Here is a 26,004-nt window from a genome sequence, read left to right as displayed (position 1 = left end):
TGCCGGAGAAACAATTACAGTGGGCAATACTCGGAATAGGTTTGGTGTTGGTGTTGTCACTTGCTTCTCCCGGACGGATCTCGCTGCTGTTGTCGTCTCACGCTCACCTCCGCTTCAGCCGTTCTTCCCGTCTTTCGCCTGGATTCTCCTTGTTCTCTGTTCCTGGAGATGCCAAATTTGTTATCGTATCCCGGGCCCTCCTTCCAGCTGTCATTTCCCTGCCTCTCTCTCCCCCTCCCCCCACCTCCCTGGTTCTCCTCTCTTGTTCCCTGCCTCCCCCCCCCCCCCCCCTCCTGTGGTTTGCCTTTCCTTCCCCCTAGGGTTTAGCTGGGGTCCCCCCCCCCTTCCCGGTCTATCTCTCCCTCATGCTTTGGCTACTTTCCCCTGATTCTTGGCTACCTGGCTATTCTTCTGCTTGTTCGTTGGCCACAAACAGGTCCCGGAACAATTGGGTGAATGGCTCCCACGTCCTGTGGAAGCCGTCGTTTGACCCTCGGATAGCAAATTTGATTTTCTCCATTTGGAGAGATTCTGAGCGGTCGGACAGCCAGGCTGCAGCTTTGGGTGGCGCTGCTGACCGCCAGCTGAACAGGATTGTACGGCGGGCGATCAGGGAGGCAAAGGCAAGGGCGTCCACCCTCCCCAGGAGTACATCTGGCTGGTCTGAAACCTCGAAGACCAGCCACGGGCAGCACGGTAGCATTGTGGATAGCACAATTGCTTCACAGCTCCAGGGTCCCAGGTTCGATTCCGGCTTGGGTCACTGTCTGTGCGGAGTCTGCACATCCTCCCCGTGTGTGCGCGGGTTTCCTCCGGGTGCTCCGGTTTCCTCTCACAGTCCAAAGATGTGCAGGTTAGGTGGATTGGCCTTGATAAATTGACCTTAGTGTCCAAAATTGTCCTTAGTGTTGGGTGGGGTTGCTGGGTTATGGGGATAGGGTGGAGGTGTTGACCTTGGGTGGGGTGCTCTTTCCAAGAGCCGGTGCAGACTCGATGGGCCAAATGGCCTCCTGCACTGTAAATTCTATGATAATCTATGACCCCCACTTTCGGGCATGGCTCCACCCTCATCCCCACCACTTTGGACATTACCTCAAAGAAGGCTGTCCAGTAACACGCACGTCTGGGGCAAGACCAGAACATGTGGGCCTCCTTGGCACCGTTCACATCTATCCTCCACCTCCGGGAAGAACCTACTCATCCGGGTTCTTGTTAAGTGGGCTCTATGAACCACTTTGAGCTGCGTTAGGCTGAGCCTTGCGCACGTGGAGTTGGTGTTGACCCGGTGCAGTGCTTCGCTCCAGAGTCCCCACCCTATTTCAATCCCCAGATCCTCCTCCCATTTCTTTCTTGTTGCGTCCAGTACGGTGTCGGCCCTCCCTACCAGTCGGTCATACATGTCGCTACAGTTTCCTTTCTCTAGTATGCTTACGTCCAGTATCTCTTCCAGTAGTATCTGTCGTGGCAGTTGTGGGTACGTCCTTGTCTCCTTTCGTAGGAAGTTTTTGAGTTGTAGATACCTTAGCTCGTTCCCCCTGGCTAGCTGGAATTTCTCTGTCAGTTCGTCCAGTGTTGCGATCCTGCCGTCTGTGTATAGGTCCCTGACTGTCAGTGGCCCTTCGCCCTGCCCCCACCTTTTGAAGGTGGCGTCTGTCAGTGCTGGTGTGAACCTATGGTTGTTGCAGATGGGAGCTTTGTCCGACATTTTGGTCAGTCCAAATTGCTGCCGTAGTTGGTTCCAGGATTGGAGGGTGGCTATCACCACCGGGCTGCTGGAGTGTTTTTTGGGTGGGGATGGGAGTGCTGTCGTGGCGAGGGCCCGGAGGGAGGTCCCCATGCAGGAGGCCTCTTCCGCGCGCACCCACTCTGCTTCTGGCTCCTTGATCCATCCCCTTATTCACTCGGCCGTCGCTGCCCAGTGGTAGAATTGTAGGTTTGGGAGGCTAAATGCCTTGGGGATGTAGATCGGAATGGATCGAAGTAGGAAGAGGTACCTGGGCAGTTTTGATCGCCTGGACTCCTCCCCACGAGGGAGAGTGGGAGTGTGTTCCATCTTTGCAGGTCTTTTTTTACTTCCTCCGTCAGAGTGGTGACGTTCCATTTGTGGATCCCTTTTCATAGTCATGGGCTATATGGATCCCCAGGTAGCGGAATTTGTGTCGGGCTTGTTTAAACGGCAGTCCCGTTAGTGCTGCCCCCCCCCCCTACTTGTGTGTACCGGGAAGATCTCTCTTTTGCTCATGTTGAGTTTGTAGCCCGAGAAGGCGCCAAACTCTTTCAGGAGCGCGATGATTCCGTCCATGCTGCTTTGTGGGTCCAAAATGTAGAGGAGCAGGTCATCTGCATAGAATGAGACTCTGTGCTCTCTGCCTCCTCTACGGATACCCCTCCAGCTTTTTGCTGCTCTGAGCATGATTGCTAGTGGGTTCGATCGCTAGAGCGAACAGCAGCGAGGACAGTGGGCATCCTTGTCTGGTGCCCTTGTGCAGCTGGAAGTATCGGGAGTTGGTGTTGTTGGTCCATACGCTCGCCAGGGGAGCGTTGTATAGGAGCTTTACCCAGGAGGTGAACCCTGTTCCAAGCCTGAATTGCTCCAGTACCTCAGGTATTTCCATTCGACTCTGTCAAAGGCCTTTTCTGCATCGGGGAGACTATCACCTCTGGTGTTCTCTCCCCGGAAGGGGTCATTATTACGTTCAGCAGGTGCCTAATGTTTGAGGTAAGCTGTCTACCTCTGACAAAGCCCTTCTGGCCCTCTGCGACCACCTCAGGTACACAGTCTTCTAGCCTTTTGGCCAGTATTTTGGCATCTGCATTCAGCAGTGAGATGGGTCTGTATGACCCACATTCCGTTGGGTCTTTGTCTTTCTTGGGTATCAGCGAGATTGAGGCCTGTGCTAGCGTGGGTGGCATTGTGCCCCTACCTAACGAGTCTGTGAACATCTCCCGCAGCTGCAGGGCCAGTGCTGTCGCAAATTATTTCGTAGAAGTCCGCCAGGAACCCGCCTGGTCGCGGCGCCTTCCCCGTCTGCATGGAGCTAATCCTGTCCATGATCTCTCCCAGTGCTAGTGGTGCTTCCAAGCTCCGTTTTCTGCCCTCCCCCACGACTAGAATGTCCAGTCCATCAAGGAACCGTTTCATCCCGGACTCCCCCATTGAGGTGTACAGCCCTTGGTAGAAGGCCCTGAAGGTTTTGTTGATCTTTTCTGTTTCTAATGTGCCTCTCGTATCCCTGATATGTGCAATTTCTCTGGTGGTGCCTGGCGGAGTTGGTGCACTGCTTTCCTGGTGGAGAGCAGATCAAAGTTCATTTGTAGCTCTTTCCTCTCCGTCAGGAGCTCTACGGTCGGGGCCTCGGATTATTTACGGTCTACCTCCAGTATGTAGTCGACCAGCTGCTGCCTAGCCACCCCTTCCTCCCTATTCGTGCTTTGAAAGCGATGATTTCCCCTCTCAGTACGGCTTTTAGCGCTTCCCAGAACGTGGAGAGTGAGACCTCCCCGTTCTGGTTGTTCTCCTTGTACTCTGCTATGGCCTGCGATATCTTTTCGTTGAAGGCCTTGTCAGCTATTGGGCAATGTCCAACTTCCATGTGGGGCATTGGGCCCTGCCCGTCTCCAGCCTCACGTCCATGTAATGTGGAGCGTGGTCTGATGTCACAATTGAGGAGTATTCCACTTTGTCTATCTCCGGAAGCACTGTTTTCCCCACCACAAAGAAGTCAATTCTGGTGTATACGTTGTGTACTGGGGAGAAGAAGGAGAACTCCTTCTCCCCTGGGTGGGCGAACCTCCAGGGGTCCACCGCTCCCATCTGTTCCATAAAGTGAGTTCCCATGCCATGCTTGAGGTTTTCCCTGTTTTGGGGTTGGATCTGTCTGTCGTTGGCTCCTGTGCACAGTTGAAGTCTCTCCCCACGCCGCCGTCCCCGTCCCCCCATGATTAGCCGGTGCGACACAATGTCAGGGATTTCTGCCATGGTCTTCTTGATGAAGCTCGTGTCGTCCCAGTTGGGTGCGTACACGTTAACTAGTACTACCGGTGCCCCATGACGTATTGTCACCCTGGATCCGTAACCGTCTTTGTCGCCCTAAATATCGTCCTCTTGCCGATCAATATCGTCACCCCTCCTGTCCTTTGTCCCATAGCAGGGATGGTAGGTTTGTCCCACGCAGCCCTTTCTGCAGTCGGTCCTGCTCTCTCAGTCTTCCTCTAAGAGACGCACCTATGTCGGCCCTCGTATTTCTTAGGTGTTTGAGGACTCTGGATCTTTTCACTGGGCCGTTGAGTCCCCTTACATTCCAGGTGACTATCCTGGTGGGGGGGGCCTTCTGTCTCCTCGCTCCTGTGGGATTAACCTTAACCATACTTACCTGGTCCCCTGCCTGGCCTCTGTGATTTTCCGCCCGCTCTTCCCCTATCCTACCCTGCACTCCTCTTGCTTGCTCTCCCTTCTCCGCTACTCTCGTTCCCACGTGCTGGGGCCTGGCCTCCCACCTGAAGCGGTCCCTCGGGCAGTGGTTTGTTTTTTGTTCGGGGTGCGCTTGCCGTGGGGACGGGGGAGCCTGCCGTTGCCCCCCTCCCGTCGGCGTGTTGTTGCCCCTTACCAGGGGCCCCTTATTTCTACCTCAGCTGCTGGTTTTCCAGCCCGTGTTCTTCGACAAACTTGTTTGCTTCGGCAGGGGCTGTGAGGAAGTATTCTCTTTCTTGGTATGTGACCCAGAGTTTCGCTGGGTACGGCACACCAAAACGCACTTTGTTCTTGTGAAGAGCTGCTTTCGCTCTATTGAATTCAGCCCGTCTCCTGGCTAGGTCTGCCCCAATGTCCTCGTAAATTCTAATGAAGTGTCCTTCCCATTAGCAGGTTCTGTTTTCCTGGCCCAGCGCAGGATTGTTTCCCTATCTTGGTACCGGTGCAGTTTAGCTATAACTGCTCTCGGGTGGTCCCCTGCCTTGGGCTTTGGGCGCAGCGACCGGTGTGCTCTGTCCATTTCTGGTGGGTTGGGAAAGGTTTTTCTCCCCACTAAGTTGCCCAGCATCTCGGCCACGTATGCCGTGGGGTTTCTACCCTCTATCCTCTCTGGTAAGCCCACTATCCTTACATTTATTTTGCCTTCTCGTGCGGCTTTCCTGATCGTCCACTCTACTCTTCAGGCTCTCCTGTGTTATGCCCAGTCTCGCCGCCACCTTCTCCAGGGCCGTGATCCGGTCGCTCATGTCAGGCGTGGCTTTCTCCAGCTCCTTAATGGTCGCTTCTTGGGCTTCCAGTTTCTCCTCTGGTCTGCCCAGGGCCTGCTGCACCTCCGCCAGGGCCTTGGCCATTGCTGCCTGCACTGCGGCCTCCATGTCTGCCCTAGCCTCTGCCTTATTTTCCTGCTAATGTTCCCTCAGCGCCTCGGCAAAGGCTGCCTTCCAGTGTCGTCGTCTCTCTCCCCCCCCCCCCCCGGCCCAGGGGGAAAATGTTTCTGTCTGCCCAGTTCTTTTTGTTGTGGCAAATCTTCCCTTCTGCCGCTTCGTGCGCTGATTAGCTCGCCTGAACGGGCTCGTGCATTGCCCCGTCTGCTTTTGGTGCCCCTTCTCCCTCTGCTTTGGCTCCCTTCTGGTTTTCCCCCCCTTTTTCTTTTCCTCTCCCTTCTCTCCTTGACCACTTTTTTAAAAAATAAAATTCTTTTCAAGAGAATTTGTTTTCGTTAAACAAAAAAGTGAAAAAATGACTTTCTCTTAAAAAAAATTCTTTTCAGAGTTTTGTTTTTGCGAAAGGGAAGTTCTTTTTACTTTCCCCTCACTCGCCCAGGGTTAAGAGAGAGGATTCTGTCCGGGAGTCCCTCTTTGTTCCTGCCTCGTGGTGGTCGCCGCTTGGATGGTGGGGGGGGGGGGGTCGGTCCTTGCTGCTGGCTTGGTCCCCGCTTTGGTCCGGGCCGCCGCTCGTCTTGCCCTGCGCTCTCCTGCCTGGAGGGGTGGGTGTCGTTGTTCGTTCCTGCTGGCCTGGTTTCAGCTTTGGTCCGGGCCGCCGCTCATCCTGCCCTGCGCTCTGCTGCTGTGCATGGGGGGAGGTTAGCCGGATCGCTCTGCTCCCGAGTGCCCAGTTCTCCCGCTCTAATGATGCTGTCCTACCTTTTAATAAAAAAACAAAACAAGTTTATCCTGAAATGGCTTTCACTGGCCAGTGGTCCAGGAAATAAGTTTGCCTCGGGGAGTCTGTTGCGTGAATTCCTTTAAACTGAAACTAGAGATTTTGGACAAGGTGCATTCCTGCTTTGACAGCTGGCTTGATGACGTTTTGGCAACACCTAGCACTTTTATGGAGCTCTGCTGTGAGTCAGGGAATTAAAGGAGAGGAAAATGGGATAGAAACATGTGTTGCCTGTGTAAATAACTGTCAAAGTAGGTGTAAATAACTGTCAAACTGGTTAAGGCACTTTTGACTGTTCATTGTTCTTTCCTTGAACTTTTCTCTGATCTACATTTGGGTAAGGGCGATGTGTAACTGAGCCACACTGGTCAGAGTGCTCCAGGGTCCGTTCTCCTTTTGGAGTCCGATGGTCTTCATTTGGGTGTGACAACTGATCTCTCTGCACTGGGGCTGGGCGTCAGAAAGCGGGTCACGGAGTCCCTTCCTGAAAGTTACCTAGTGACCCATGCAGAAAAATGAATATCTCTTGAGGATCAAATTGGGCTCCGTTGTGTTGTGCCCCTTTCTGTACTCTATTACCCTCATTCAGTCTCATTGTAGGTAGAAGGTAACCATGGGACTAAATATCACCTCAGTTACTGCTATTGGGGACAAAGGAACCTTATTTTTTAAAAATATATATATTAATTTAAATGCAATTTTCCTCCTTTCCCAAGAGGAGAATTCTGATGGCCACACACAACTGACTGCATCTCATTTACTTCTGCGGCGCCGCATCTTCAGCCGAAACCTTGTAAGCATTGTGAAGCAGTACCATAAGGTGAGTTGAGTCGGTGATCCGATAGGGCATTTTGTCTTGACTCTAGTGGTAAGAGTGATGCTTGAAGCAACACTGTAGCTTAAATAACCCAGCAGCAGTGACACTAGGTTACCCAAAACCTGTGGTTCAGTAGTTTCACTGGGTAGCGTTGCTGGCGAGGATAAATGATTGGGGCTTCCCACTGATATTTTGATCAGTTCTGCAATAGGCTGTGATTTTATGCTTTAAATACAATCCAGCAATGCTATTTTGTGGATGTTGATTTACAGCCACTATCATCAGTGCTTCGTTGTGATGAGCAAAGAGGTACAATTTTGTGTGTGTTTCTAAGAGGAGCATTTTTAGTACCAACTGGATCACGTTTCAGGTGCTTCATAAAGAGAGGTGGAGAGAGTGATTGCCTTGGATGCCCAGGCCCTAGCAAAACTGACGTCAATGAGGATTTGGGCAAACTCCAATGGTTGGAGTCATACAAAATAAGGTGGTTGTGGTGGTTTGGGGTCAGTCCATCTCCGTTCCAGGACATCACTGCAGGTGTTCCTCAGTGTAGTGATCTAGGTCCAACCATCTTCAGCTACTTCATCAATGGTTATCCCTCCATCATACAGGTCAGAAGTGAGGATGTTCACTGTGGCAGCAGTGTGTACCATCTACAAGTTATTGCAGCAATTCACTGAGCCTCCTTAAACAGCACCTTCCCAACCCACAAACCCTTACCACCCAGAAGGATAAGAGCAGCAGATGCATGGGAGCACTAGTGCCTGCAAGAAGCCACACCTCATCCTGACTTGGAAATACATCGCTGTTGCGGAGTCAAAATTCCCATGCTCCCTTCCTAACAGCACTGTGGGTGTACCTACAGCACATGGACTGCAGCAGGTCACAAAGGCTGCTCACCACCTTGTCAAGGACACATGGGGATGGGCAACAAATGCTCACCTGACCAGTGATGTCCATATCTCGTGAAAGAACCTTTAAAAAGCAGCCAGATGATGGACTGAAGTTTTTTTTTAAAACCCCAAGGAGCTCTTTACTCTTTCATGGGTCACTGGCCAGACCAGCGCTTGTTGCACATCCCTAATTTCCCTTTATCCGAGTGACTCGCTGCACTCTTTCAGAGGTCTGTTGAGAGTCGACCACATATATATGTGGGTCTGGAGTCACAAGTAGACCAGATCAGGTTTAAAAACGACAGATTTCCTTCCCTAAAGGCCACGATTGAATCGGATGGGTTTTTACAACAAATCGACAATGGTTTCCAAGATTAGCTTTCCCATTCCAGATTATTACTTCAAATTCCACCAGCTGCTTCAGCTTAAATAAAGTAATCAAAAAGAAAATCTATTTGGGTATAATATTTGAACGAAGCCTAGGCTTTGTTGTGCAAGTGAATGTACTGGAACATTTCCTTTTGTAGATGGTTAACAGTCTGTATCTTGTACTTTTCCATAATCAACCATCATGTTACCTCCAGCCATGTTGTCTGATATATAAACTTAATCTGATCAAGAGTTCTGCGGGATCGGATCTTGTTTTGTCCCACCATTCAATTTGACATGGTTAAGAATTTCTGCATTAGTTTACGAGTCAAACACTTTTTTTTTGTAAATGAAATATGATGCTCATTTTTGTATGAACGATTCTTGGGCAGAAAATCCCCACTGAGTTATGTGGGAAAGATGAGCGGTTAAATGCTAATGCATGTACTGCCGGGCAAGGTGTGGTCCAGCTGCATTCTTGGTTCAGCGTTGGTTTCAAGGTTTTCGCTTGGCAATAAATTCTAAATGCGCAAGTCCTGTTGCGAGGGCAGTGGCTGAGAGATACAGTTTGATTTTTAAAACAAAAAAAGTAGAAATTTCAACAACAGCAAAAATAAGCGTCTGTCATTTTGCCCATTATCTCCCTCCAGATATTCCTGGCTTCTCTTGACCCACCAATGCATGTGCCAGATAACAAGCTAACACGATGGCACCCACGCTTTAATGTGGATGAAATTCCAGATATTACTGCTGCAGAGTTGCCCCAACCTCCAGATTTCGAGAAGCTAACAACTGCTCGCGAAGTGCTGGATAAAGCTCGAAGTATGATGACACCAAAGGTAGTGTTAAACCAGCAATCCAATTGAATGTTAAATTCAGATCCTAAGCATATTGTGGGGTGGGACTGGGTGTGAGAGTAGGGTCTTTGTGTGCTTTAGGTGTACTGTCGGTGTTTCCCATTACAATAAGCGCACTTTACTAAATTTTGTACTTGCATGGCTACTTCTATTTTCAGATGGAAAAAGCACTTGCCAACATGGCCCTCAAAACTGTAGAAACGGCCATGGCTGCTTCCACGGAGCAGAAGACTGAATCAAATGTTGTGAGCCCAAGTCCTGGTGCACTGAAAGGGATTTCCCAGAGTCTGCTCGAGAGGGTAAGCGGAGAGTGACCATGAGACATTTAAAATCTAAGCTTAATGAATCAAATTATCAAAAATGTCCCTCGTGTGCAAACATTTTTGTAGGAAAATGTGGTTCATATCCAGAGTCAACAGTGAATATTACTGAGAAACGTAGAAACTTACTCTAGCTTCCTGCAGTAATCGATTAATAGTTTGGTTGTGTAATATCCATTGTGCTGTTGTAAAAAGTGAACATGTCTTTGCAAAGAACAGTGGCAGCTTCCCTTTTTTTTTTTACTGTAACACGTGTATAACGGTACACTCCTGAGTCTTGGATGCCACTTCCAAAAGCATTATTAAATAAACGTTAATGCTATAAAACAGTAAATGCAATTTTGCCATTCATTCATCTTGTGTGTAACTAATTGTATCCAATGGAGGCATGTTTTTGAGAGCATCACACTGTACTTGATCGAATTCCTCTTCCCTAACTCCATTATGTAACACTTCAATCCCTTTTTCCTGTTGCGGACAGTCCTACACATTTTATTTTTGCACCTTAATAAATAGACTCTGAACCTGGCTTCAAGGGTTACAATCAATGGCATGTTCCTCGATTGGCAGATCTCAGCAACTTGATTGAGTTTTTTGTAGAGATGGCAGAGAAAATTGATGATGGAAGGGCTGTGGATGTAGCTTATATGGACTGTAGTAAGCCATTGGACAAGGTCCACATGGCAGACTGGTACAAAAACTAAAAATCACATGGGATTTGGAGTGGGCTGGCTAGATGGATACAGAACTGGCTTCGATATAGAAACCAGTGTCGCTGTGGAAGGGTATTTTATCAGAACGGAGATCTGTAGCTAGTGGTGTTCTGCAGGGATCAGTGCGGGGACTTCTGTTGTTTGTAGCACGTATAAATGATCTGGAGGAAAATGTGGGTGGTCTGATTAGTAAGTTTGCAGATGACTCTTAAGATTGTTGCTGATAGTGCCAAGGATTGTCAGAGGATACAACAGAATATAGATAGATTGGAGTCTTGGGCACAGAAATGACAGATCGAGTTTAATCCAGCCAAATGCGAGGTGGTGCATTTTAGAGGATCAAATCCACGTATGAATTTGTAAATGGCAGAACCCTTGGGACCATTAACATACAGAGGGATCTGGGTGTGCAGGTCCACAGTTCCCTAAAAGTGGCAACACAGGTGGCCAAGGTAAGAAATAAGGCATATGGCACGCTTACCTTCATCAGCCGGGGCATTGAGTACAAGAGTTGGGAAATCATGTTGCAGCTATATAAAACCTTAGTTAGGCTGCATTTGGAGTATTGAGTGTGGTTCTGGTCACCACATTATCAGAAGAACATGGAAGCTTTGGAGAGAGTGCAACGAAGTTCACCAGGGTATTGCCTGGTCTCGCAGATATTGGTTATGAGGAGAGGTTGAATAAACTAAGATTGTTTTCACTGGAAAGGCTGAGGGGAGACCTGATAGAAGTCTACAACATTGAGAGGCATAGACAGGGTGGACAGTCGAGCTTTTTCCAACGGTGGAAGTGTCAATTACAAGGGGGCCCAGGCTCAAGGTGAGAGGGGGAAAAGTTTGAAAGGGAGTTGTGCAGGGTAAGTTTTTCACTCCGAGAGTGGTGGGTGCCTGGAACGCGCTGCCAGAGGACATGGTAGAAGCAGGCACATTAGCAACATTAAGAGGCATCCGGATGGATACGTGAATAGGGAGAAAATAGAGGATACGGACCAAGTAAGGGCGGAAGGTTTTTTTAAAAAAAGTTGGGGCATTATTATCGGCGCCGACTTGGAGGGCCGACGGGCCAGTTCCTGAGCTGTAATCTTTGTCCTTATTGCAATAACGATGAGCAGCATTTTCCATGGGTTTAATATTCAAAGTAAATTGTAATGAGTCTTTCTTTTTTCCCTTTTTGGTTTGATGAAGAATTTCTGTTTTGCTGCTTAGAGATTTGTATTTAACAATTGTGTATATTGATTTAGAGGCACAAGCACTAAAACAATTAAGACATTTTTATAGATTCGTGCCAAAGAAGCTCAGAAAATGAAAGCAACAATGACCAGAACTGCTGCACAAACAGAGCGGCTCCATATGATGATGCGACTTCCTGAGATAATAAGAATTCTGCGCAATGTCTTTGTGGCAGAGAAGAAATCAGCTTTGATTATTACAGTGGCGTGCAACAGAGTGGTTGACAGCTATCGCTCAGTGATGGCCCTAGGTAATTTAATCCTGGAGTGATGGTCAATTGATTATTCTAATATGACCGACAAAATGTGATGCTGACTTGGTGGATACTGCCGTGAATACGATATTAATAAATCAACTCCATAGAGTAGCGGTGCTTCAGGTTACCATGCAACTGGACTAGTTTGCAGGTTATATTATTGTGATCTGATCGTAAAACAATCCTCCTTCCAGACCTGTTCTTTCTTTATTTGTTTTTATGTGGTGGGGTTTATTTAATGCAGAAGACCTGACTGCTGTGTTTCCATTTGTTCATTGTGAAATGTGTTCAGTCCAATATGCCCTCAAGGGAAACATACACCACGAACTGACATTGTCATAACTATTTTTCAACAATGCTGTGGGTGATCTCTGCATCTGACAATTTGCCATGCTTGCACAATATGGCGTTTAAGAGCCTGGATCAGTAAGGGGTTGTAAATAAACATTACATATAAACATTAGGAGCAAGAGTTGATCTCCTCTGTCCCTACTGCACCATTCCAGAAGATCATGGCTGATCTGATTGTAACTTCAACCCCACATTTCTCCCTATGCCTGATGACCTTCCACCCCCCATTAATCAAAAATCTATCAAATTCCGCCTTAAAATAGTCACAAATTCTGCTGTTTCCACTGCCCTTTGAGGAAGAGTTCCAGAGACTCGGGACCCAACAGTGGCCCCTAGTTCTAGATTGTGCGACAAAAGGAAATATCCTCAATAACCGTGTCTAAAGGATCTTTTTTATAAATTTAGTGTACCCAATTCATTCTTTCCAATTAAGGGGCAATTTAGGGTGGCCAATCCACCTACCCTGCACATCTTTGGGTTGTGGGGGGCGAAACCCACGCAAACACGGGGAGAATGTGCAAACTCCATGCGGACAGTGACCCAGAGCCGGGATCGAACCTGGGACCTCAGCGCCGTGAGGCAGCAATGCTAACCACTGTGCCACCGTGCTGCCCTGTGTCTAAAGGATCTTGAAGGTTTCGATCAAGTCTCCTCTTACTCTTCTAGACTTTAGTGAATACAAACCTAACCACTCCCAACTTTTCCTCTTAATACTGCTCATTCCAGATATTAGTCTAGTAAACCTTCCCTGAACTGCTAACGCCTGTTTAATAATGAGTCCCTAGGCGTGTTTTGCGTGCGAGAAGATGGGCATCTTTCCTTAAATAAGGAGACCAATACTGTACAGACTACTCCAGATATGGTTTCTGTACAACTCCCTACCCTCATACCAAATGCTGACTTTTTTATTACTTGTTACCTGATGTACCGGTGTACTAGCCTTTTGTGATTCATGCAGTAAGATACCCAGATCCCTCTTCACCTCCTAACTCTGCAATCTCTCAGCATTTTGAAAATAAGCTCTTTTATTCCTGCCAAAATGGACCATTTCTCATATACCCGTGTTATACTCCCATTTGCTAGACTTAACCTATGTCCCTTTGTAGCCTCCTTATGTCCTCTTTGCAATTTACTTTCCTACCTAACTTTGTGCCATCAATAAATTGAACAACCGTACCTTCATCCAAGTAATTTATATGATATAATTTCACCACTCTTCTGATCTTCATTACTGTACTGATATTAAATGGGATATGGTCTTTTGGACACAGCAATGTACTGTAAGGCTGCCTAAGAGATTTTTAAATGAATAAGAGTACACTGACACTATCACTACACTCAACTTGATATAACTCTCACTGGCAACCTCCATCTGATTTTATTTTTGCTCTCTCTTAACCCATATTGCTGAGTCCAATTGGATTAGCCACACTTAACTCAGTATTTAACTTGGGAGACCTTTCTGACCTCCCCAGCTTAGCACCATAGCCAGCAGTGATATTATCCCCCAAACCATCAATGAGCATGCCATGTGGTGTTTGGGAAAGCCTTGTGATGATTTCATAATGGAATTTGATAACGTTCCCATGTGTATTAGGGATGCAGGGTGAACACTGGAACGGGAATCTGCCTGTTTAAAAATGAGTCCCGAGGCGCGTTGTGCGTGCAAGGAGATGGGCATTGAATGGGGTGCCCCAGGACTTTATTGGCACAACTACTGTTTGTAACTTCCAGAAGTGGCTTGGATTCAGAAATTCGACCCAGAATTAGACAATGAGCAAATTATGCCAGACTAGAGGGGCAAGAGGATTTGGGAGAGTTGGTCATTAATGACCAATAGAATATGAATGTGGGAATAAAAATGGTAGATAAAGTTGGAAAACTGACAAATTTCCAAAACTATTAATTGGAGGAAAGAATAAACATCACATATTCAATAGCTCAGGTTGAAATTGTGAATTATATCATGCTCCTTGTTGGACCAGGTCTTCTGGGCCTGATCACCAGAGCAGAGACATTGAAGTGCTGAAGGCAGTACAGAGAAGATGTTTAGTACTGATACTTGGTTGTCTAAGGTCTTTAATTGGGGTGGGGGAGGAGGGAGGAGATGAGGGGAGAAGAAAACTTGGAGAAACTTGGGCTTTTCAAGCTCAAAAGGAATCTGACAAATGACCTTCAAGGTGCTCAAGATATTTGAGGGACTGGAAAAAGCAAATGTGGAAATTTATTTTAAGGGTGAATTTGGGATGTCCGGAAATTCTTTTCACGAAAACTAGTCCAGGTGAATCTTGGAACCACTGGATACTGAAATGAGACGGCTTTAGGATTTTTTAAATTTTTATTTGGGTGTGCAGATGAACGAATAGCCTGAACAGCTTTCCTTGCCTGTTACTATCTTGTGAAAGATGTCTCATCGTTAACAAGACTAGCACTTTTGTGTCTCTTGTCACAATTTTTAGATTGGGCAGCACGGTAACATAGTGGTTAGCACAGCTGCTTCACAGCTCCAGGGTCCCAGGTTCGATTCCCAGCTTGGGTCACTGTCTGTGCGGAGTCTGCACGTTCTCCGTGTCTGCATGGGTTTCCTCCCACAGTCCAAAGATGTGCAGGTTAGGTGGATTGGCCGTGATAAATTGCCCTTACTGTCCAAAAAAAGGTGAGGTGGGGTTAAAGGGATAGGGTGAAGGCATGGACTTAAGTAGGGTGCTCTTTCCAAGAGCAGGTGCAGACTCAACGGGCCGAATGGCCTCCTTCTGCACTGTAAATTCTATGATTAGCTGAATTAATTTTAAATGTTGCTGCAGAATTTCCAGTGTCAGCTGTTGGAATGTCCTAATATTGGAATACATTGGTGTTATCGGGTGATTTTTTTTTTGATTTGAATTTCAGACGAAATGGAGAAACATTTACGGTTACTAGCTGACATCGTTCCAGGCTGGCTGACTGTCCATCAAATCAGAAAAGACGTGTACCTGAAGCTGAATAGGAGCACGGAGTTGAATGTGGTTGCTGAGAAAATTGCAGAAAAAATAAAAGAGGAGGAAAAAGTGTAATTTTTTTTTAATGGACGAAGTTCTGTACTGAGCTTTGGAAAGTCAAATATAAAATTGTGAAGTATGTAGGAGAAATGTGTTTTGTTTCCCAGCGCGAATTGTCTGAACAGTTTGCTTGGCAATGATGCGTTATATTTGTATGGAAGAAATAATGAGTCCAATCCTTGGATTTCTCAACTGAAGATTCTGTATAGGAATTGCCAGATGCTAGTTTTAAAAACGAGTTGAGTTTTGTACTGAAGATTCAAAGAATAAGAGTTTTGCTTTTGAGTAATGCCGTTGAATTGTGTTCCGGGAGCAGGAGTTTCTTTCTGCTTTGTTTCCAAAATAAGTAGCAGGGTTATAAAGTTGGATTCTGACCTGTTTGTGTGCAATGAGGATCTGTTGTGTGCTGTTGATCAATGTTAAACTGAAAATCAAGTGTTGGGTTTGTGTGTGAAGGGAGGCTTTTAAATTAATAAATTTTGATTGAATGTTGCACCATTTTTCTTGAAGTAACTTCTTTGCTTGCTGGTTTTTATTTTGTGCATCACCAATTTGGGATTAATTGGTTGTAAATAAACATATTCCCCTCTTGTAAGTGAACAGAAGCTCCTGATGAGCCATGCCATAAGGTGAGATTTTAAACCTATGTTCTTGCAAACAGGACCGCTTGCTGTGCAAGCAGCTTTTGTTTTTACCACCCTCTGTAAAGTCTATTCTCTATTTTAATATGTTTATGGACTGCACTGATTTTATTCTACAACACCGCATCGCTTCTACAAATTTTCTTGGGGCTCTTTTCAACAGACCGTACAAATCCATTATCCAGTGTGTCTTTCATCAGTCTTTGTTAAACAGGTCAGGCTGTGAGTATCTGAGCACAGCTTTGTTCACATTGGCAGCACAGTGGTTAGCACTGCTGCCTTGTGGCGCCAAGGACCCAGGTTCAATTCTGGCCTTGGTGACTGTCTGTGTGTATGGAGTTTGCACATTCTTCCTGTGTCTGCGTGGGTTTCCACCCACAGTCCAGAGATGTGCAGGTTAGATGGATTGGTCATGATCAATTGTCCATAAGTGCTCAAAGATGCGTGGACTAAGTTGAGGGGTTTATTGGGACAGGAATGGGGGTGAGGGGTTATGTGGGCTTGGTGGAGTGCTCTTTCAAAGGGTTGGTGCAGACTCGATGGGCCAAATGATCATCTCTACTGTAGGGATTCTAAGTCACTACTGGGTTAGGGAGACAAAACAATGCTCCTGCTCCCAGTTGCTTCTGCTGAAAGTGAACATGTCTATCAATTAAATGCTTTGCTGTGATGTCTGATGGGCTGTGGAGTTTGCTGGAAAAGCTCACATTTGAATAGCTGCCATTCGAATGAGGCAGCAAGCTGCCAGTGATGATAGTGGTAGAAAGTTGTCAGTCCTACGGGAGAAAAGATGGGGAAATTAATGGAACATGAACAAAATATTCTTGGCATTGCTCACGTTTTATTTGTTAAAACTAACATTTTGTGTAAACATGCCACAAAAAAAAACCTAGTCTGTCTTGCAGCTGATATTTTGGTTCAGGTTGTCTTGCTCTCACCCGAGTCACAAGGCAACGGGTTTAAGTGCTACTTAAAAGATGAAAGCACGATCTATGCTGATATTCCAGTACCTTACTGAAGGAATGTGGTGGTGGAACTGTCAAATTGTTCAGATGGATGTAGAAAAAAAAACTCGTAGCTTTGATGAGAGTCGTCCAGACTCATTGTTAGCTCCCTTATATCCACAGATGCTGTCAGACGTGCGGTGATTGTCCAGTATTTATCTTGTTGTGCTATCCCTCTCCTGACCGTGTACGTCCTGTGGCTACCGCCTTCGTTCAGATGATCCTGGAATTGGATTTGAGCACCTCCGTGAGTTCCTGAGTGATGTACCAGTTTGTGGGACAGATCTGTATGCAGATTGACTGCTGCGGTTTGTTAAACGATGATTACACATCAAAGTGAACTGCACTGTGTAAGAGCCCTTCCTGTTTATTTCCTTTCCTCCCATTTCTTTTATTTTTAATTATTTTGGTCTGTGGACCCATAATGCTTTTAAACAGAAGGTTCAAAGTTGAAACAGCCTGCTTGCCAGGACACACCTGTTACTAGGTTTTGTATTTCGGAGAGAAGAAGCCAGACTTTTCGGCACCGATTGGACCTTGGGAACCAGTGGGTTGCCCATGGAACAATAGTCTGCCTGACAACAGTCAATAATTGGTTCCTGCGTGATGCTTTCTGAGAGCTGGGCAGAAGTGTTTAGACCTTGGAAAATGAAAGGAATTCACTTTGCTGAAGTGAAAGAATTGCTCTATTGTTCTGAAAGCAGGGAGTGCCTTCCACATCCATTGCTGTAAACCTGAAATGATGCTGAGTCTGCAGAGAAAGTAGACAATCTTGCCAGAGAAAAACGAAAGCCTGAACTTCGGAAAGACATTGACTGGAAGTCATCCTGATGCATCAAAGATCCTTATCCTTTAATTTTTATTATTTTCTTTCCCTTTCCACCACCCTTTCCTGGGTGTAGGTGTAGACTGGGGTGAGCTAGGAAGGGACTTGGGAAAGGGGGTAATAGTTACATTTTCTGGATGTTTAATTATCGTACTGCACATAATAAAAGGTTAGTTGTGTTTTGAAGTTCAAGACTGATTAGTTTATTGGGCTGAAGCAAGGGCCTCTTTTTAAAATAAAATCTAATTTCACCTGTGATGCACCTCCAGCTCAAGTGGGGCTGGATTTGACTGTGTGCTAGCCCAGGGTGTTGTGACAGTTTGGGGGCTCGTCTAGTATCTTGGGAACGGTAGTTAGTGATTTGGGGATCCTCCAGGATGACCAAGGTTCTGAACGGAGGTGACTGATTGGTGGGTGCGTACGATCTGGGGAGGGGGGCCTATATTGAGGCCTGTTTGCTGTGCGGGTCCACCATGTTGTGCGGGACTGTGGCCAGAAGTACAGGGCCCCATATCCGCAGCCGGAGCTGCGCGGAGCCCTCTGCTGGCCCCCTTCAGGTAAGTGAATCGCTGGGCCAAGGGGCCCGTTGACGCTGGCATTAAACGACACCGGCGTAAACACCGGAGCAACACTTAAACTGCCATTTCGGAGAATCCCGCCAATCACCAACCTTCCAGGTTGCCTTGATTCACTGCAATTCACCTACCGCCACAACCAGTCCACAGCAGGTGCTATCTATCTGCTGTTACATTCATCCCTGGAGCAGCTCGACAACAAGGACATCTACGTCAGACTCCAGTTCATTAACTGCAGCTCCACCTTCAACACCATAATCCCAGCTAGACTCATATCAAAGCTCCAAAACCTAGTACTTGGTTCCTCCCTCTGCAACTGGATCCTCGACTTTCTGACCCATAAACCACAATCAGTAAGGATAAACAACAACACCACCTCCACGATAGTCCTCAATACCGGGGTCCCGCAAGGCTGCATGCTTAGCTCCCTACTATACTCCCTGTACACGTACACACACACACACACGGATGTGTGGAAATATTTGGCTCCAACTCCATCTACAGGTTTGCTAATGTCACGCCCGTAGTGGGACGATCTCGAACAATGATGAGTCCGATCACAGGAGGGAGATAGAGTACCTAATGGAGTGGTATAACGGCAAAAATCTCCCTCAATGTCAGCAAAACTAAAGAGCTGCTCATGGACTTCAGAAAGCAAAGTATCGTACACTGTCTTCATCGATGGTGCCGAGGTCGACAGGTTCAAATTCTGGTAGGTGTGCACATCAACAATCTGTCCTGGTCCACGCTACAACCAAGAAAGTACAACAGCGCCTATACTTTCTCAGGAAAGTAAGGAAATTCGGCATGACCACATTGACTCTTACCAACATTTACAGATGCACTATGGCAAGCGTCCTGTCTGGCTGCATCATAGTCCGGTATGGCAACTGCTCGGCCCAAGACCGTAAGAAACTACAGAGAATCGTGAACACAGCCCAGTCCATCACGCGAACCCGCCTCCCATCCATTGACTCTCTATCTCCCGCTGCATTGGGAAAGCAGGCAGCATAATCAAAGACCACTCCCACCTGGCGTATTCACAAATATGCAAACTCTCTTACTGGAGAGGGATTTGATTTTCCCTCCAGAGAGTTTAATGAAAGCTGAGGTGTTAGTGAATGGGATACGTAGTGATAAGTACAATTGGAACATGATTTATCAGGTCCAGTAGTTGTTGACGTGGTTAAGAAGTTACCAGGAGACAGAGTAGACTTACTTTTTGGGAATGATTTGGCATGAGTGATAATCACCCATGATTACAGAGAGTCTGATGAAAGATTAGGAGACAATTTTTTACCATTTGCCACTGGGATTCTCCGAACGGATTTACTGGGTTTAGCCCATTCGGATTGGTTTATGGCCATGAAGTACGGGGTCCATTGGAGATGATGAAAGAGACGTTTCTAAAACAAATTAGGAGATATTTTTCTGTCACGTGTGGTGACCAGGGCAATGGCTAAACAAAGTCCACCACCAGAGATGGAAGTCGCATCACCATCAGTGGATAGAATAGCCAAAATTATCTTTTGAGGATGAGGAGAATTCTGAGGAACTCTGGTAGCACTTCATTAATTGAGGCCCAGTAGGCAGACCCAGAGTTACATAGATCAGCACAGTCCACTGTCACAGATGTTGAGGCTGAGGTTGTTCCAGAGTGCTATTACATCCAGAACGGAGTTCTGGTAAGGAAGTGGAGACATCCTCATAGATTTGCGGCTGAGGAACAGATAGTTGCTCATCAGATCGAGGTACTGCCCAAATATCGTAGGGAAATACTGTGGGTCGCACGTGAGCTACCAACGACAGGGCATGTGGGAATTTGGAAAACTAAGGCATCAGTCAACAGGCCAGGCCTACATAAGGATGTAGTGCAATTCTGTAGAACCTGTCAGATAATAGGTAATAGGTAAACCACAACATGTAATTAGACCAGCACCTTTTTGATACCCATACCAATATTTGAAGAACCACTTAGTCAGGTATTGGTATATTGTGTAGGATCATTGCCTAAAATGAAGGCAGAGCATCAGTACATTCTTACAGTCATGGATATGACCACCTGATTTCTGGAAGCTACCTTTAAGAACAATCACAGTTAAGGTAGTAGTGGGAAAGGTTGAAGCAGTTCTTCGCATGTTATGGCCTACCCTTAGAAGTACAATCTGACCAGGGTTCTAATGTTGTGTCTAAAATGTTCCAGGGCATAATTCGTACTTTAGGCATCAAGCAACTAAAAAGACCACCTATCACCCACAAGCTCAGGGAGCTTTGGAGAAATATCTTCAGACTCTCAAAACCATAATTCGGGTCTATTGCCATGAATATCCAAGGGATTGGATTTTTAACCATTTGCCACGGGGATTCTCCGAACGGATTTACTGGGTTTAGCCCATTCGGATTGGTTTATGGCCATGAAGTACGGGGTCCATTGGAGTTGATGAGATGTTTCTAAAACAAAAAGACGAATCCTCAATGTTGGATTACATGTCTTACCTAATAGATACTCCAGACTGTGGTGAGAAGGACCGATTAAGGCACATAAATATATTGAAGAAATATCTGCCTAACTGCGTGGTCGATTTGGATGACGTGGTAGTTTACAGTGACTCATGGAAGGAGCATGTAGGACAGTTGGAGGAGTTATTTAAACAACTGCAGTTGGCCGATTTAGTCATCAATTTGGCCAAAAGCGAGTTTGCCAAAGCAAAAGTGACCTACTTGGGGCACATTGTGGGATAGGGATGAGTGGGATCCAGAACAGCCAAGATCAGGGTGTTACTAGAGTCAGGAACAAACATAGAACATAGAAAATACAGCACAGAACAGGCCCTTCGGCCCACGATGTTGTGCCGAACCTTTGTCCTAGATTAATCATAGATTATCATTGAATTTACAGTGCAGAAGGAGGCCATTCGGCCCTTTGAGTCTGCACCGGCTCTTGGAAAGAGCACCATACCCAAACTCAACACCTCCACCCAACACCAAGGGCAATTTGGACATTAAAGGCAATTTATCATTGGCCAATTCACCTAACCCGCACATCTTTGGACTGTGGGAGGAAACCGGAGCACCCGGAGGAAACCCACGCAGACACGGGGAGGCGTGCAGACTCCGCACAGACAATGACCCAAGCCGGAATCGAACCTGGGACCATGGAGCTGTGAAGCAATTGCGCTATCCACAATGCTACCGTGCTGCCCTTAAGAACAAATAAATCTACTCTATATCATTTTACCGTCATCCATGTACCTATCCAATAGCTGCTTGAAGGTCCCTAATGTTTCCGACTCAACTACTTCCACAGGCAGTGCATTCCATGCCCCCACTACTCTCTGGGTAAAGAACCTACCTCTGATATCCCTCCTACATCTTCCACCTTTCACCTTAAATTTATGTCCCCTTGTAATGGTGTGTTCCACCCGGGGAAAAAGTCTCTGACTGTCTATCTATTCCCCTGATCATCTTATAAACCTCTATCAAGTCGCCCCTCATCCTTCTCCGCTCTGATGAGAAAAGGCCTAGCACCCTCAACCTTTCCTCGTAAGACCTACTCTCCATTCCAGGCAACATCCTGGTAAATCTTCTTTGCACCTTTTCCAGAGCTTCCACATCCTTCCTAAAATGAGGCGACCAGAACTGTACACAGTACTCCAAATGTGGCCTTACCAAAGTTTTGTACAGCTGCATCATCACCTCACGGCTCTTAAATTCAATCCCTCTGTTAATGAACGCGAGCACACCATAGGCCTTCTTCACAGCTCTATCCACTTGAGTGGCAACTTTCAAAGATGTATGAACATAGACCCCAAGATCTCTCTGCTCCTCCACATTGCCAAGAACTCTACCGTTAACCCTATATTCCGCATTCATATTTGTCCTTCCAAAATGGACAACCTCACACTTTTCAGGGTTAAACTCCATCTGCCACTTCTCAGCCCAGCTCTGCATCCTATCTATGTCTCTTTGCAGCCGACAACAGCCCTCCTTACTATCCACAACTCCACCAATCTTCGTATCGTCTGCAAATTTACTGACCCACCCTTCAACTCCCTCATCCAAGTCATTAATGAAAATCACAAACAGCAGAGGACCCAGAACTGATCCCTGTGGTACGCCACTGGTAACTGGGATCCAGGCTGAATATTTGCCATCCACCACCACTCTCTGACTTCTATCGGTTAGCCAGTTATCCAACTGGCCAAATTTCCCACTATCCCATGCCTCCTTACTTTCTGCATAAGCCTACCATGGGGAACTTTATCAAATGCCTTACTAAAATCCATGTACACTACATCCACTGCTTTACCGTCATCCACATGCTTGGTCACCTCCTCAAAGAATTCAATAAGATTTGTAAGGCAAGACCTACCCCTCACAATTCCGTGCTGACTATCCCTAATCAAGCAGTGTCTTTTCAGATGCTCAGAAATCCTATCCTTCAGCACCCTTTCCATTACTTTGCCTACCACCGAAGTAAGACTAACTGGCATGTAATTCCCAGGGTTATCCCTAGTTCCTTTTTTGAACAGGGGCACGACATTCGCCACTCTCCAATCCCCTGGTACCACCCCTGTTGACAGTGAGGACGAAAAGATAATTGCCAACGGCTCTGCAATTTCATCTCTTGCTTCCCATAGAATCCTTGGATATATCCCGTCAGGCCCGGGGGACTTGTCTATCCTCAAGTTTTTCAAAATGCCCAACACATCTTCCTTCCTGACAAGTATTTCCTCGAGCTTACCAATCTGTTTCACACTGTCCTCTCCAACAATATCGCCCCTCTCATTTGTAAATACAGAAGAAAAATACTCATTCAAGACTTCTCCTATCTCTTCAGACTCAATACACAATCTCCCGCTACTGTCCTTGATCGGACCTACCCTCGCTCTAGTCATTCTCATATTTCTCACATATGTGTAAAAGGCCTTGGGGTTTTCCTTGATCCTACCCGCCAAAGATTGTTCATGCCCTCTCTTAGCTCTCCTAATCCCTTTCTTCAGTTCCCTCCTGGCTATCTTGTATCCCTCCAATGCCCTGTCTGAACCTTGTTTCCTCAGCCTTACATAAGTCACCTTTTTCCTCTTAACAAGACATCCAACCTCTCTTGTCAACCATGGTTCCCTCACTCGACCATCTCTTCCCTGCCTGACAGGGACATACATATCAAGGACACGTAGCACCTGTTCCTTGAACAAGTTCCACATTTCACTTGTGTCCTTCCCTGCCAGCCTATGTTCCCAACTTATGCACTTCAATTCTTGTCTGACAACATCGTATTTACCCTTCCCCCAATTGTAAACCTTGCCCTGTTGCACGTACCTATCCCTCTCCATTACTAAAGTGAAAGTCACAGAATTGTGGTCACTATCTCCAAAATGCTCCCCCACTAACAAATCTATCACTTGCCCTGGTTCATTACCCAGTACTAAATCCAATATTGCCCCTCCTCTGGTCGGACAATCTACATACTGTGTTAGAAAAGCTTCCTGGACACACTGCACAAACACCACCCCATCCAAACTATTTGATCTAAAGAGTTTCCACTCAATATTTGGGAAGTTAAAGTCGCCCATGACTACTACCCTATGACTTCTGCACCTTTCCAAAATCTGTTTCCCAATCTGTTCCTCCACATCTCTGTTACTATTGGGGGGCCTATAGAAAACTCCTAACAAGGTGACTGCTCCTTTCCTATTTCTGACTTCAACCCATACTACCTCAATAGGGTGATACTCCTCGAACTGCCTTTCTGCAGCTGTTATACTATCTCTAATTAATAATGCCACCCCCCCCACCTCTTTTACCACCCTCCCTAATCTTATTGAAACATCTATAACCAGGGACCTCCAACAACCATTTCTGCCCCTCTTCTATCCAAGTTTCCGTGATGGCCACCACATCGTAGTCCCAAGTACCGATCCATGCCTTAAGTTCACCCACCTTATTCCTGATGCTTCTTGCATTGAAGTATACACACTTCAACCCATCTCCGTGCCTGCAAATACTCTCCTTTGTCAGTGTTCCCTTCCCCACTGCCTCATTACATGCTTTGGCGACAAAGAAATGTAGAGAAAGTAGACAAACAGAGAGACAAGTGGGATATTTTTCAAAGAAACTACATCTGTGCCAAACAAAGTGCTCCACCATTGAGAAAAAGCCTCTGCATTGCTACTAACCCTTCAGCATTTTGAAGGTTCTTTTCAGCATGATAATCGGCAAAGCCTAGTCTATACTGATCATATTCTGTTTGCGTTTGTGGAAAAATGTTAAATTTGGAGCAGAAGATTGTTTCGCTGGAGATAATTGTTGGAACCTTTCAATGTAAAAATTGTGCATATTCCTGGAAAGGACAATATTATTGCAAATGCATTGTCACAAGTTTAGATGTTGATAAGTGGCAGATGTAAGATTGGGGAACTTATGTAATGAGAAAGGAAGGATGAATGGATATGTGTTTTGAGTCACATGCCTTGTGGTGAAACATTCTTGCAATGATGTTTCATCCCTCTAAGGGGGGGGAGGGGCTAGGTAAAAGTCCTACATGTTTATTTCCTTTGTTCCCATTTATTTTATTTTATTTTTATTATTTAAGCAGGAGACTCAGTTGAAACAGCTTGCTTGCCAGAGGACTGCATTCGCAGGTTTTGCATTTTGAAGAGGCCAGCCTCTTCGGCACTGAGTGGATCTTCGGAACCAGCTTTGGAGGGAGTCGGTTCAATTGGTTAACTGGCAACCGGTGGGTTGGCTAAGGACAGTGTTCTGCCCGACAAGAGTCAGCGATTGGTTCCTGCATGATGCTTTCTGAAAGAACTAGGCAGAAGTGTTTAGCCCTTGGAAGTGAAAGGGATTTTTTTCTCTCCTGCTTGCTGAAGTGATAGAACTGTTGTACTGTTCTGAAATTAGTGAGTGCCTGGCACATCATTTACTGTAAACATGGAATAATGCTGAGTCTGCAGAGAAAGTAGACAAACTTGCCAGAGAAAACAATCTCAAGCCTAGAAGGAAGAAGTACCAAAACAAAAGCCTGAATTTCAGGGGGACATTGTCTGGAAGATATCCCAGTGCATCAAAGATCCATATCTGTTTATATTTATTAATATTTTCTTTCCCATTCCACCACCCTTCTCCTCGGTTGTTTGTGTGTGTGTATAGAGAGACGGGCGAGTTACGAAGGGGGTGTTGGGAAGGGGTAGTAAATAGTTACATTTCCTGTCCGTTTAATTATACTGTACAGGTTACTTGTGTTTTAAAGTTACAAACCTGGTGACTGTAGTTTATTGGGCTCAACCAAGGACCTTGGTTATTTTAAGATAAAATAAAAACAAATTTCACCTATGTTGCGTGTCTGGGTCAAGTGGGGCTGGAATTGACCACGCACTAGCCCAGGGTGTTATGACAACTGGGATGTTTTGTGGTGCGAAAAATGCCATGTAAGAGTTATTTCCTGGATTACAGCAGATAATCCGTGTAACTGAAGCAACTACATCCATGTTATATGTTCAGATTGTCATGTGAGAGTATCTTTAAGAAATGGGTGTTTATTACTGCAGTGATGTCAGAGAGTGGGTGGAGCTGGGCTGTCTGTAGGCTTTTTACTTTCGCTTTAGGCTTTTTGATGCAGGGTGGGTTTGGTTTCATTTTAGTTTTGGAGAAACTGCAATCACAGCAGGATGTGTGTGAATCTCTGCAAGCTTATGAATGTCCATTTGCTGATTTCAACGTGGTAACTGTTCTCAGTAGTGAAGTTAAACCTGAGGTGCTTCTGTTAAAGTTTTGTTTTTTTAAGTCTTATGGATGTTAAAAGGAAAGCTTAAAGGATTACTTAGTGTTGTCGTCTTTGGGGGTTGTATTTGAATTAATGGTTGCTAAGATGTTCACTGTATGTTTTAAAAAGGTTAACTTGAATTCATAGAATAAACATTGTTTTGCTTTAAAAACTATTTTTCTATTTCTGCTGTACCACCACCTACAGAGTG

General features: G+C 46.1%; 1 protein-coding gene across 1 annotated transcript in view; it reads left to right on the top strand.

Annotated features, from left to right (window-relative positions):
- The window catches only part of cdt1 (chromatin licensing and DNA replication factor 1), a 36,996-nt gene extending 21,524 nt beyond the window's left edge, over positions 1 to 15,472 (top strand). The window contains exons 6-10 of the mRNA XM_072518002.1: positions 6,850 to 6,953; positions 8,863 to 9,051; positions 9,228 to 9,368; positions 11,383 to 11,584; positions 14,831 to 15,472. Coding sequence (XP_072374103.1) covers positions 6,850 to 6,953; positions 8,863 to 9,051; positions 9,228 to 9,368; positions 11,383 to 11,584; positions 14,831 to 14,994 — 800 coding nt within the window. The 3' untranslated portion in view covers positions 14,995 to 15,472. The remainder of the gene's footprint in view (positions 1 to 6,849; positions 6,954 to 8,862; positions 9,052 to 9,227; positions 9,369 to 11,382; positions 11,585 to 14,830) is intronic.
- Positions 15,473 to 26,004: the final 10,532 nt, after the last annotated feature.

The sequence above is a fragment of the Scyliorhinus torazame genome, chromosome 10 (genome assembly GCF_047496885.1).
Source record: "Scyliorhinus torazame isolate Kashiwa2021f chromosome 10, sScyTor2.1, whole genome shotgun sequence".
NCBI classification, from domain to species: domain Eukaryota; kingdom Metazoa; phylum Chordata; class Chondrichthyes; order Carcharhiniformes; family Scyliorhinidae; genus Scyliorhinus; species Scyliorhinus torazame.
The sequence above is the reverse complement of the archived record's forward strand: the minus strand, read 5'-3'. Positions and strand labels throughout refer to the sequence as shown.